General features: G+C 49.8%; 3 protein-coding genes across 3 annotated transcripts; 1 reads left to right on the forward strand and 2 right to left on the reverse strand.

The window, feature by feature from the left end:
- Positions 1-750: 750 nt before the first annotated feature.
- Positions 751-7,311, forward strand: acyA (adenylate cyclase acyA; the record flags this gene model as incomplete). The annotated part of the gene is made up of 3 exons (XM_057115208.1): positions 751-923; positions 1,019-6,932; positions 6,991-7,311. 3 exons carry the CDS (start codon positions 751-753, stop codon positions 7,309-7,311), a joined length of 6,408 nt encoding a protein of 2,135 aa, XP_056975348.1.
- Positions 7,312-7,887: 576 nt separating this feature from the next.
- On the reverse strand, positions 7,888-9,441 carry N7484_004789 (uncharacterized protein; the record flags this gene model as incomplete). The annotated part of the gene is made up of 3 exons (XM_057115209.1): positions 7,888-8,961; positions 9,023-9,222; positions 9,285-9,441. The coding sequence occupies 3 exons, from the start codon at positions 9,439-9,441 to the stop codon at positions 7,888-7,890; spliced, it is 1,431 nt and encodes a 476-aa protein (XP_056975349.1).
- An 861-nt stretch (positions 9,442-10,302) lies between these two features.
- Positions 10,303-10,923, reverse strand: N7484_004790 (uncharacterized protein; the record flags this gene model as incomplete). The annotated part of the gene is made up of 1 exon (XM_057115210.1): positions 10,303-10,923. The coding sequence occupies one exon, from the start codon at positions 10,921-10,923 to the stop codon at positions 10,303-10,305; it is 621 nt and encodes a 206-aa protein (XP_056975350.1).
- Positions 10,924-13,252: the final 2,329 nt, after the last annotated feature.

The following is a 13,252-nucleotide window of genomic DNA, read 5'->3' on the forward strand; positions in this document are numbered from 1 at the left end:
ATCCTTTGAAGAGAGCCTCACTTCACGCCCTTCTCTAGCTCTCTTTCTTCGATCCTGAAATCCTCCCCCTCCCAGGACATCTCCCCGGAAATCCTCGGGTGGCAGCTTCGATCTCCTTTCAAAATTTTCTGGAATCGCCTTTATCACGACTTACGATTTCCCCTCGGGTTTTTTTGCTAGTTCCTTGGTAGCCCGATCGGCCGATTCGCCTCTAGGAACCTGACGACTGGACACGAAGATCATCTGAAACCCTCCCCAACCACACACCCCGGACCACGCCGTGACCCAACCTTAGCTATATCTGAACCGCGATCGCTTATTTTGACCATACCATGCTCTAGCGGCGCACTCGCAATACCGCCGCGCTCGATATTTTCACGCTCGTCCTCCTCCCCCACTCAGCTGGCGGCGTGCCCTGCGCCCTTCTCTTTGGATCCGCATCCACAGCGCCCCGCACATCGATGAGGCCTGCTTGTCAGAAACCCATCAAAATCTATAATCGAACCCTTTGATCAACCGTTGAGTCACCGCCTTTCCGGATCGTGCTCGCGCACTCGGATCCAAGCTCCGCACACTAGCGACGGCGTGACCATACGACTACAGAACACAGCTGCACCTCACAGCTGCTTACGATAAGCTTCACGACGATTGATGGTGACCTACGCTGGATTCTCGCGATCCATAAAATCCCAGCTGGCTGTGACTTGATCGCGCCCCGCCGGAGGGATTCGACCAGGCCTCGGATCAGCAATGCCCGTCCGGGAGCATGACCAAGCTGACCGTCAGGGCTCTGAGAGCTCTGGGAATACCAGCTACAGATCACAAGAAACAGTGCGAGATAGCGAGGGACCAACCAGGAATCCGACTAAGTCAGCACCTACTGGTCGTGATGCCGAACCGTTCCCCGGCACCCTGATGGCAAGGTAAGCATCGAAACCTCCGATGATGAGCCCGGTGAATCGGTTTGGAGCTGCAGAAAATACAGCCATGTTATGGCCCATGTACTAATCTTAGACAGATCCGGATCGTCACAAGCTCCGCGAATCGACTGGGGGTCTTCACATTGGTCATGGAGTTCACCGGATATTTCGCCCACCGAAGAACGCAAAGGCTCTGGCTTCAGCAAGGATCGAAAAGCGCTCGCGATTCTTGGGGCTGGTGACGATTTTTCACGATCCTTTAATTCCAGCCCACAACCCACAACTACCAACCCCGGTCGTTCCAGTCGAGATGGACTTGATTCGATCGCACCATGGGCAACGACAGCCGGTTCAGATGGAGCTGGGACCTTTTTCAATGACTACTCTGAGCATGAGGCATCTCCAGCGTCTGCAACATTTCGCCCGACAACAGGACGGACTTTCGCCAGTGAACCAGCTGAGATGGATTACAACCGAGACCATCGGAGACCATCCACTGCGAGTATGACAAGCAGCCAAGGATCCAAATCAAGTATCCATAAATGGGGGAGGAAAAAGTCTAAAGCAACTACTGATGAAAACACGGCTTCCGACGAGCCGGATGATGGCCAGCAGAATCCCCCAAGCAGACGAGGAGGACCTATCGACCAATTGAAAGCTCGTGAACGAGCAAATTCCGACGGGTCAGACCCGTCACAGCGGCCTTCGCGACCACGAGCTGAAACTCCCCTACCATCCAGTGATATCACTCCTTGGGTGTACCAGAATATAAAGGATGTCTCCCATTATGGGGAAGCACCTGTGCGCCAAGTACCTATCGGACCTGATGGTCAACGACTTGAATCTCGTGCTGGAACGAACTCTGGAACTCGGGATTCTAGTCGACGCGGGGCCAATGGACATAGACATTCTCGGAGTAAGGAGGAACGACCCACGCTTGCAGGTGACCTGGCTGGCTACCATCGCCCCTCTGGTGGGCGCGATGACCTTTTTTTGGGACTCAAGCCCTCCAATGACAGCTATCTCACCTCCAACACTGCTATGAGTTCAGTCACCAACCTTGGTGGTCGGTCTGCGAGTCCGACTCCAAGCGTGCAGAGCGCTATCTACCGTGATAGCGGCCAAAGTTCTCCAGGTGGTCCGCCAACAAAACGCGGCATTTTTGATCGGGTGGCAAGACACCTTAAGCCGGGATCTCACAAGCCCCACGATAAGAGCAAGCGCGATCAATCCCCTAATCGCCGCAGACAGCCTAGCCTTGAAGGAGTATCTACTCCCCGTCATACGGACCCAGCGGAGCCTGAGCGGAAGAAGGAGTCTGGCAAAGGGCTTGGCATTGCTGCGCGCAAGTTTCCTCGGCGCGGCTTTACTCATTTGGGAGAAATACCTAAAGATGGGCCATCCCAAAAAGATGACAGTCATGTTTTCAAGCTCAACACAGATCTCACGGATCTCAATGGTATTGTTCGTACCGACCAAGGGTTAATGAATCGTGGCCTGGACGGCACAACTACGCCACGCGAAGAACTCAACCTACCTGACATGTTGCAGCCAGATCAATTTGTCGACGATAGCTGGCACGCGCCCGATAGTTGGCAAGTTAAGAAGCAACAATATGACATGGAACTGGAAGCACAGGATACCGCACCGAAGCCTACTACAGGCCTCCGTGATCGTGACGGACCCTCCTATTTCATTCGAGTCTTCCGCATAGACCATACCTTTGCCACGCTTTCTGCCGGCCTGAATTCGACAGTCGCTGAAATTCTCTATATGCTTGGCCGAAAATCGTTCTTGTCTGATCACCTGAACAATTATGAAATCGTTCTGCGGACAAACGATCTGTCACGGCAACTTGACCACAAAGAGCGCCCGATTCTCATGCAGAAGCAGCTTTTAGAAAAAGTCGGATACACCGAAAAGGACCGGATTGAGGATATTGGTCGCGAGGACCACAGTTATCTCTGTCGTTTCATCTTCCTGCCTACGAAGTTAAGCGGATATACTAGCCTGGAAGCTGACCCTGGCTTCAGCAAGATGCAGAAGTTTAGCCATGTGGATCTACAAGGGCGAAGCCTTGTTACCATTCCCATCACTCTTTACAAGAAATCTTCGGAGATCATCTCCCTTAATTTGTCTCGGAATCTATCACTGGATGTGCCCAAGGACTTCATTCAAAGCTGCATCAATCTGCGAGAGATCAAATTTATTGGGAATGAGGCTACATACTTGCCGACCAGTTTCAGTTTGGCGAGTCGATTGACTTATCTTGATGTGTCCAATAACTTCTTGGACCAGTTGGAACATGCACGCCTCGACCGACTAACCGGCCTTGTGAGCATCAAGTTGGCAAATAATCAGTTGACGACACTGCCCAGCTATTTTGCAAAATTCCAGTCTCTTCGAAGCTTGACCATGTCTTCCAATAGCTTCAAGGTTTTCCCGGAATGTCTCTGTGAGCTGAAGAGTTTGGTTGACCTGGACATCAGCTTTAACGGCATTGAAGAGCTACCGAATATTGGTCGGTTAACCACGCTGGAGCGACTCTGGATGACGAATAATAACATGAGTGGCCCCCTTGACCAATCCTTTCAGAAGCTTGTGAACCTAAAGGAGATCGATGGGCGCTTCAACGCGGTCTCAAATATTGATAGTCTCTCTCGGCTTCCACGGCTGGAACAAGTATTCTTTGGCCATAACTTGGTATCCAAGTTTAAGGGAGCGTTCCCGAGACTGCGCAGCTTGCACTTGGATCACTGTCCCTTAACCCAATTCGACATTGACGCACCCATGCCTACCCTATCTTCTCTCAACCTTGCATCTGCCAAACTCTCCCAGTTTCGCGACGGGATGTATGAAAACATGCCTAATGTTTCTAAGCTGATTTTGGACAAAAATCATCTTTCATCAGTTTCTGTACAAATTGGCAAGTTGCGTCGCCTTGAACATTTCAGTATCATCAAGAATCCGCTCTCATCATTACCTCCCACCATTGGATGCTTGACCGAACTTCGGGATTTCAATGCAAGAGAGTGTAATCTGAAGGCACTGCCTGAGGAGATCTGGCACTGCTCCAAGCTTGAAACTCTTAATGTGTCAACCAATATCCTGGCAACTTTCCCCAAGCATGGTGCACCAATTCCGTTAGTGCCCGGGGAACCACCGCCAACCCCCGTGACAACCCCTGGAGTGTTGGGCAATCCTAGCTATGAAGAGTTAGGACCACTAAATGAAGTGGACACTCGCCGGGAAAGCGAAAGCTCTGGCGGGCCTCCTACATCAGGTACATCGCCAAACGGATCCTATCGAAACCCGTCAATTGTTCCATCCGTTGGTCAGTCCAGAAAAGTTTCGGCAGCATCTCGATCGGCCAATACAGAAGGGAGCTCGAACTCTAGAAAGGACTCATACTTCTCCCAGCAAGGCGCAGCGATCACGTTTTCGGGTTCTCTTCGAAACCTGTATCTTGCTGATAACCGCCTGGAAGATGATGTGTTCCGTGAACTGATTCGCCTTCCTGAGTTGCGAATCGTCAACCTCTCTTATAACGAATTAACTGAGGTACCCCCGGGGGTTCTAAGACGATGGCCATTGATCTCAGAGCTTTACTTGTCTGGCAATGAGCTGACCTGCCTTCCGTCTGACGACCTGGAAGAAATCAATCAACTTAAGGTTCTCCATATAAACGCGAACCGCTTCCAGGTTCTGCCAGCAGAATTGTGCAAAGTCAGCAAGCTATCTATCCTTGACGTTGGAAGCAACGGTCTGAAGTACAATGTCTCCAACTGGCCTTATGATTGGAATTGGAACTGGAATCGCGGTCTTAAGTACTTGAACTTTTCAGGTAATAAGCGACTTGAGATAAAACCCAATATTTCGTCCTTGGGCCCACCTTCCGGCAATGGTGCAGATCTCACAGACTTCACATCCTTGACCCATCTGCGGGTCTTAGGGTTGATGGACGTGACTCTTACAATCCCCACCATTCCAGAGGAAACGGAAGACCGCCGTGTGAGAACGTCTGCCTCGTTAGCTGGCTCCTTGGCCTATGGAATGGCGGATACGCTGGGCCGGACCGAGCATCTTTCCATCATCGACATGATTGTCCCACGTTTGAAGCCAGATAATGTTGAGACCTTGGTCGGCATGTTCGATGGCCAAATCAACTCGAGCGGTGGTTCTCGAGTTGCAAAGTATCTACATGAGCATTTCACGCCTACCTTCTCTCATGAGCTGAAAAAGCTTCACCCTGATCAGGGTGAAACCCCCGTTGACGCGTTACGACGGGCTTTCCTGGCCTTGAACAAAAATATGGCAGGGTCTGCCTACAGGTCGATTGATGACCGCGAACTTCGCCAATATCATCGCGGGTCCAATGCTTCCAAACAACTCAACCAAGACGACATTCAGTCTGGTGGAGTTGCAACCGTGTTGTACTTGAACAACATGGAGCTATATGCTGCAAACGTCGGTGATGCGCAGGCAATCCTTGTCAAGTCGGATGGTTCGCTCCGCTATCTCACCAAAGTTCACGATCCCGCTGAAGCGACTGAACGAGCTCGTATCCGTGCCGCAGGAGGTTTCGTGGCCCGCAATGGCAAGCTCAACGATACTCTCACGGTGTCTCGATGCTTTGGCCATTTCCCGATGATGCCAGCCGTTATTGCTGCCCCTTCCACCATGCACACAACCTTGACAGAGCAAGATGAGATGATAATTTTAGCTTCAAAAGAGCTTTGGGACTATGTGACGCCCGAGCTTGTCGTCGATATAACACGTGGGGCGTACCCAGATCTCATGTTCGCAGCTCAAAAACTTCGAGATTTGGCCATCTCATTTGGTGCTACCAACAAGCTAATGGTAATGATCCTTGGCGTGAGTGAGCTCCAGAAGAAGCAAAAGAAGTGGCCAAGGCCCAGCGTCTCCTTAGGCCCTTCTGCCTTCCCAGAAGATCAGCTCATTTCTACATCCAAGCTTCGCAAGAAGCCTCGTGATATCCCTAGTGATTCTCGTCTTGCGCGGTTCGATTATGTGGATGCTCCCATTGGTGAGCTGGCCATCATTTTCACCGATATCAAAAAGTCAACCGGCCTCTGGGAAGCGTGTCCAGATGCCATGCGCTCAGCTATTCAGATCCATAATGATATTCTCCGACGACAACTTGGCATTATCGGTGGTTATGAAGTTAAGACAGAAGGTGATGCTTTCATGGTGGCATTCGCAACGACCACTGCTGCTATGCTGTGGTGCTTCAACTGTCAAAACCAGCTTCTTGAAGCTGAGTGGCCCACCGAGATACTTGAGCAGCCACAGTGTCAAGTCGTTGTGGACATGGACAACAACATCATATTCCGTGGTCTGTCTGTCCGCATGGGCGGACATTGGGGCGAGCCAGTTTGTGAGAAAGACCCGGTGACTAACCGCATGGACTACTTTGGCCCCATGGTGAATCGAGCGTCTCGAGTTTCTGCTGTCGCCGATGGTGGCCAGACATTTGTGTCATCCGACTTCATGAGCGATATTCAGCGCAATCTGGAGATCTTTGCTGATGCCGAACGTTCCGCGTCAACCAGTTCCACCGATAGCCAGTCGCGAGTAGACAGTCTTGGCCACAATATTCGTCGTGAGCTACAGCAACTCAACAGTCAGGGTTTCGTGATCAAAGATCAGGGCGAGAGAAAGTTGAAAGGCCTGGAGAATCCAGAACCGCTCTTCCTTGTCTACCCGCATTCGCTTGCCGGTCGCCTCGCTGCCCAGGAAGAGGCCAATGATGCAGGTGGCCCGGCTCAAGTCACGCCTAACTCAGAACTGCAGCTCAAGACCGATCTGATCTGGCGTCTTTGGGAAGTCACCCTCCGACTGGAACGAATTTGTGGTGCTCTGGAGAATCCAGCCAATCCACAGCTTAGAGAGCCAAATGTTGCTCTGTTCAACATGGTCAAAAATCACGGTGGTGAATTGAACGATTCCACGGTAATCAGCCTGGTTGACCAACAAGTCACTAGAATTGAGGTAATTATTTCTTTCTCCGCCCCCTATCCCTGTCACATTATATTAACAAAGTTTCCAGGCAACCATCAATACTCTTTCTGTGCGAAACATGATGCGTCCTTTCAAACCAGGCGATCGTCTCGAAGACCATGCCGTTCCCATCGGCGAAGTGATGCAACAATTGCACACTCAAATGGCCGAATACCGCGCCCTGAAAGAGCAGATGGCCGGCAATGGGAATGCAGGCATTCCCGTCGGATCCCCTCCATTCGGTGGCACCCCTATTATGCATGCCGCTGAGAGTAACGCGAGTAACGACACATCCTCCTCATCCTCCTTCCTCAGCCTTTCTGGGGCAACCGACGCTCGCTCTCTTGATACTCCGCGCAATTCTCATTGATCATTGATCGATGCTTTCATTTTCGCTACTATAAATTCCCCTTCTTAATTCCCTGGCTCAGACCAGTCATCTTTCATCTTTGGTTCGGCTTTCGTTTTCGCGTCACGTTTTATGGACGGCGTCTTTTGGCTGAGGATTTTTGGTTCTCTACGAAGCATAGGGCATGGGGCATGGAGGTTATTTTCGTTTCGAGACTTTTACCTTTCGCTCTCCTTTGCTCTGTATTTTTGATTTAAATTCTGGGGGTGCCCAGGTGTATTTCGCAAGATCTGTGAATAAATATTCTACACATATACCTCAGACTGTGGTTGGAAGCATGGTGCAAGCGTATTAAACGTAAGCCGTATAGTAAGGTGTTCAGCTTAAAACGTGGTTATGAATAGATCTGATTTTTCTTCGGCAAATGCTGAACTTGACGAATATGATAGGACTACGCAGATACTAGCCTAGGAGGACCAGACAGTTGTGAATTAAATGATTGATTGATTTGAGATGCCCATCAAATTTAGGCTTGATGCGGTTTCTTCACATGAATCACATCTTGCCGACCACTTGAGAAAGTCTAGTCTATACGACTTAGTTCTGGCCCGACCGACTACCTCCGCGAACCTGAGTCCGAGACTGCCCAGCGGCCGAAGTGGCCGCAGTGATAGGCTTTGCCGAACCACCGCCAGGAAGCTTAACAGTCTTTCCCTTCAACCAGGTGTTCACAGTAGCATTATAGTATAGAGTGTGTCCCTGGCTGTGAATATTCTTCAAGCTCGTAAGAGAATCGGTGAAATTCTGTACAACAGTATTTGCCGTCATAGTCCAGGTACTTGTGGCATCGAGATTAACACCAAAGGTGGCATCTCCATATCCAGAATAAGCGGTACCAGTCCAAGAGCTATGTTTAGCCAGAGACCAATCAATAGAGCTTCCATTGTACGCAACAAGATCACCAGTCATATCAGACTCGGTGACAGAGATAGTCACCTGCGCAGGAGATAAAGCGCTGTTATCAGCGTATCCAGCATAGTAATCGAAGTCCTGAGTGATCTGCGAGTAATTCGCTACAACCAGGATGCCCGACTTAGTAACAAGCTGAGAATTGTCCAAGTAGGCCTCAGCAATGAGATTTCCAAACCATAATCCTGGCATCTCAGAACCAGTGGTTGTGAACTTGGTATTGGTGAGGTTCAACACCGCTCCACTGTTAATGACAGAGCTGCTGAACATAGCAACCCCACCCAACAGACCGGCAGTACAATCACAGTCGACCAACTCGGTGGTCTGAGCACCATCGGAGAAAACGACAGGTCCGTTCTCTGACAGACTGACCACATTGGTAGCGTGGATCTCGCCGAGTGCGTAAAATGTAGCGGACCCGATACCGGCTGCGTGTGCTACGCTGTCGTAGACGTAGATGTACCCACCCGGCGAATCACCCGAGAAACTAGAGGAGCGCTTGCCTCCAGAGTAGACGTCGATGTTGCGGCCGATGATGGTGCCGTTGCCTGAGGCATATAGGCCGTGGCTGACTGGGCCGGAGGAGTATAGCCAAGCATTGTTGACGTTAACGACGGTGTCGGTTCCGTAAGAGTAGATCTGGGCTGCACCATTGTGAACGGTCACGTTGATATTGTCAAAGACGGCGGTGGAAGCGTTGGCCTTAAAGAGAGCTACTTAATATAATTCTGATAAAGTAGACAGTGACAAGAGAACGACATACCACATTGATCGCAGCATTGAAGCCCCAGAAACTGGCATCATTCAGATTGGTCGAATATCCACTTTTGTCGAACTCCATGTAAGTGCCGGTGAAGCTGGCATCGTTTGCAACGAGAAGAACACTGGTGTCGTTGGCGGTAGCAGACCAAGTGACATGGTTTGCGCTGGAGGTCTTCCCCTCGACCTTGTGGGTCGCCAGAACTAGATTGTATCAGCATGCGATGCAATTGTTCTTCCATTGCTGCATTGAACAGTGCACTTACTATCGGAAGGCTGCGAGCTAACCATTGCAATGTCATAATCAGGCACGATAGCATTATCTGCCGCCCACGATGCAGGACTGATGACATTGGAAGGATCCTCAATTGTGATCGATGCCAAGGCCAGAGCAGGAAAAAGCAAGAGAGAGCGGGCTGCCATTGTGTCGAGACTCGAATGAGAAGCTGGAGGATATTCTGTTCCTTGAAAACATCATTAGTATTCCAATTCCTCAGTTTAAATACTTGTTTACGCATGTGGACACGCATATATCCACTGAAGATTCCCCGCTATTAAGAGTATGAATGGGGTCAACCTCGGGATAATGTGGAGAAGAACCATCGAAAGGGAAAATCTGGGGAGATTAAGCTCATTGGAAGCGGGGAGATGAGCATTCAGGAGAGATAGCTTCTGTGGGCCACAGCCCTAGAGACCCCCACATCCCGACTATATATGAGCAGACGCCCGTGCAATCCTAAGGGAAATTTTAGAGACTAGCACGTTCCTGCCAAGGTGCGTACGCAATCAACCTTAGTTATGCCGCTTGTTTACATGGGCCATTTCCCGAAAGGAGGGGAAAGAGGGCTGGGCTGTTTGAGGGGAGGTCGTGAGTGCTCTCAACATGGGTTTCTGGATACTTTCAATTCTATCCTCATCTATAAGTAGTCTCCCCGGATCCCTGCATACTCGACTTTGTGCGGTAATGGAGATCGCAAAGACATCGCGACGATCTTGTTATGGGCCTTTGCTCCAGCAGTCATGACTCATGAGAACGTCCTGTAGTCAGGAGGTAGGAGCAAGTTTCGAACATCGACGACCTGAAGAGATTCCAGTAACAGGGATATAGACGCGCCAAAATTTGCAAGCAAAGAAAGCAAAGAAAAAAAACAAAGTGATAAGCAATCACCAAGATTCCGCTAGGTCGCATTTCAAAAAATGCCATGTTTGTCAGTCAGCTACCTCCCAAGGTCGCTGTCCCATTCCACGTTAACGAGTTCGTCCACCACATTCTTCCATGCAAATTTATAGCAGCGCATATTGGTTTCGAATTTCCTGCGTCTTCGCTGGACCCCGTACAACATGTAAACTGGACCAGCTCACCAACTCCTCCGTGTCACGAAGAAAGCGGAACGCATATGATGTGCGATACATATCATTAATGCAGAGATGGTCCCCCCTTGCCTGAAGAACATAGGTCTGATCATCCTTGGCATCTACCGGCAGAACAGGAACAGGCGGGAAATGTTCCTCGCCGCCGTCTAAAGATATTCTTCCATCGTCGGTGAAATCAAAGTTGTGGAAGAGATAATCCGCCTCGTCGGGACCGGAGCCAACTTTGACGAACCACACGCTGAGCTGTGACGTCGCGTCGCTCAACCGCCAAATATACTTTTTGGACCAGGTCGCATTGGCCATGCCTGCCAGTGCAGGGGGGAGTGCGGAGGCGGGGAATTGGCCACTTTCGGTGTAGAGCCAATCTTGTTCCGCGGAGAGTTGGGTGAAGGTTGCTGTGCCGCTAAGTTGGCCATTGATCTCATTCGCATTTGTACTGCGTAGTGTGCGTGTGAGAGACCATCGCGAAGAGCTTAGTGATTTGAGGATGGTTTTGAGGACTGTGTGCGAGGGGCCCATGGCGTTGGTCATGATGCGGGGAGGAGGGAAAATGGCAGAATCGTGAATGCGGATCTGTTTGTGCTATTCCCCGCCATGACCCAAGTCACCCCCTAGGGCAAGCAAATGCCTGACAGACATCTTTGCGGAATGGCAATAATTCTACCGTGGCATTAGAGGACGATGCGCCTTGGAAATTGATCATAGGTTTTCCAATGGCCATGATTGCTGATTGTTTTCTGTCGTTACTCACGTCGCGCTAGTATCGCCGTTATCGGGACAGATCAAAATGTATAGTACATAGCTCCACTTTTGTGATTCGAATATGAAATAAAGACATAAATGCCTTACTTGCAGATATAATGAGCATTTTGGGAAGTAATGACTACCCATGTGACTTCGATATGCTATGCAACTGGTATAGTACATAGAGATCCCAGGAGGTATAATCCCGGATACTCCGCACCGATTGCAGTGCTGACGCGCATGTGATAGAATTCAAACCCATAGATTAAACCATGGCCAATGCTCTAAAGCCACTGGTTATCACCATTCCAATCTGAGCTCATGGTGTGAAGGGTGTTAATCTTGTGAAACCGCCAACTCATCACTATGGGAAGTAAATACCCAACTAGGGACTGACGTGAGAACCTTGGAACCTTGTACATCAGCCTTGGTCCCGAGGAGAAACCAACTCCTCGTTAGTCCAGCTACCTAAGCACACATTCATAGTTGAAAGCAAAGCAAGGCGGGTAATATGTAAATCAGGGATTCGCTATGAAGGCACCGTCAAGAAGATCATCTCGATTCGACAGGGTGACAAATCTTCAAACTGGTTGCCTTTTTGATACTCTCCCAGATGACCAGCGGAGGGCGTCTCAGAAAGCGGGGATCTGGTCCGCATGGTGGTCTGCATGTGCATGGCAAGGCAACCAGATACTTACCAAAAGAGGGGTGTTGGCCTCCTTTCTGAGGCTCTGCTTGGGCACAAGTCCGGAATCTTTCCATGTTGTCGCGCCTTTGCTGTGAATTGATTGGTGAGAGATCTTCATCGGCTACAAGCGACCGTCATGCCCAACTTGCATCCACCATCATCCACATCAAACTACTTTGGCGCTCTGATGAACACGAGCAAGGAAGTTGGAATTCTTTGGTTGCCATGGACGGGGGTAGTTATAAAATGTCGCCATCCGGACTCGAGTCAAGGTTTCTTTAGAATGAGCATTGCTGGCAAATCCACCGGGCAAACTTGATCGAACTTCTCTATATATTTCGCTATCATCTCCATATTTGACAGTCTACCCATTGGCTTCGCAGTTCCATAATGGAGCCAAAGACGACACCTGAGAAGAGTCCCCCCAAAGATGTCTCGATTCCCCAAAATGCAGGTGCCTCCGCCACTACAAGCCCCAGCCAGTCTACGCCTAAAAGGTATACCATACTGCTCACATATCTCACCAGAGAACAAGCTAATGCAAGTTTTTCGAACTTAGCTACTCCCAATCTATGCAACGTCACGACTTGCAGGGCATCGGAAGCTGGGTGAGTACTTGAAAGCTGTATAATATCGATCAAGATACATTCCGCTAACTCTTACATCTAGGCTAAATCTGGGACTAGATCTTGATTGTGTGATTGCGGTTACACGGGGGACAAGGGCCAAGGGAGGACAGCATCCAGGGAATGGTGAGCCACCTACCCTACAAGGATAAGCCAGTGAACTGACCCAGCGAGCCAAGCGGGTCCGTGAATATCCGAGATTGACATTTGCTCTGGAGTAAATGAATTCCAATCTTGGCAATGACGAGTATATTGCCGCCCAAGCGGAGAGCGCGCCGAGTACGAGGATATGAAGATTGATCTACGGAGGGAAACCGGGATTGGAAAGAGTATTGATCAAATCATCTTTGTTGCATGAGATCAATCCTATCAGAGATCGGAATGTGATCCGAACTCGCAATCGGACAGCACAAGGCCGAGATGATATGCATGCAAATGCACCTCCACCCGTGTTTCCCCTCTTTCCCCCATTTTATCCTTCGTCATTATACACGTTTATCATTTTTCCTTTTCCTTATCTCCAGTTCTCTGTGAAATTGTTTGCTTGCGGTTGATCCGCCCCATCACACTGATCGGCGATGTACTGTCCATTCGCGTTTCATAAACCGCTACGCAATGCATATGTAGTATCCTGCAGTTACATAAACTTCGCATTCATGCCCAAATTGAGGTCCACAGACGAGGCTTGAGCCTCTGAACTAGCTCTGTTGACCCAAATTTTGCTGGGGTACTGTGTGATCCGATTACCCGGTTTTGCACTTCGAGGCTAAGGTTTGGGATAGGGCTGATGGTGGATACCTCA

Source organism: Penicillium longicatenatum, assembly GCF_028827895.1.
Source record: "Penicillium longicatenatum strain IBT 33135 chromosome Unknown contig_2_segment0_segment0, whole genome shotgun sequence".
NCBI lineage: Eukaryota > Fungi > Ascomycota > Eurotiomycetes > Eurotiales > Aspergillaceae > Penicillium > Penicillium longicatenatum.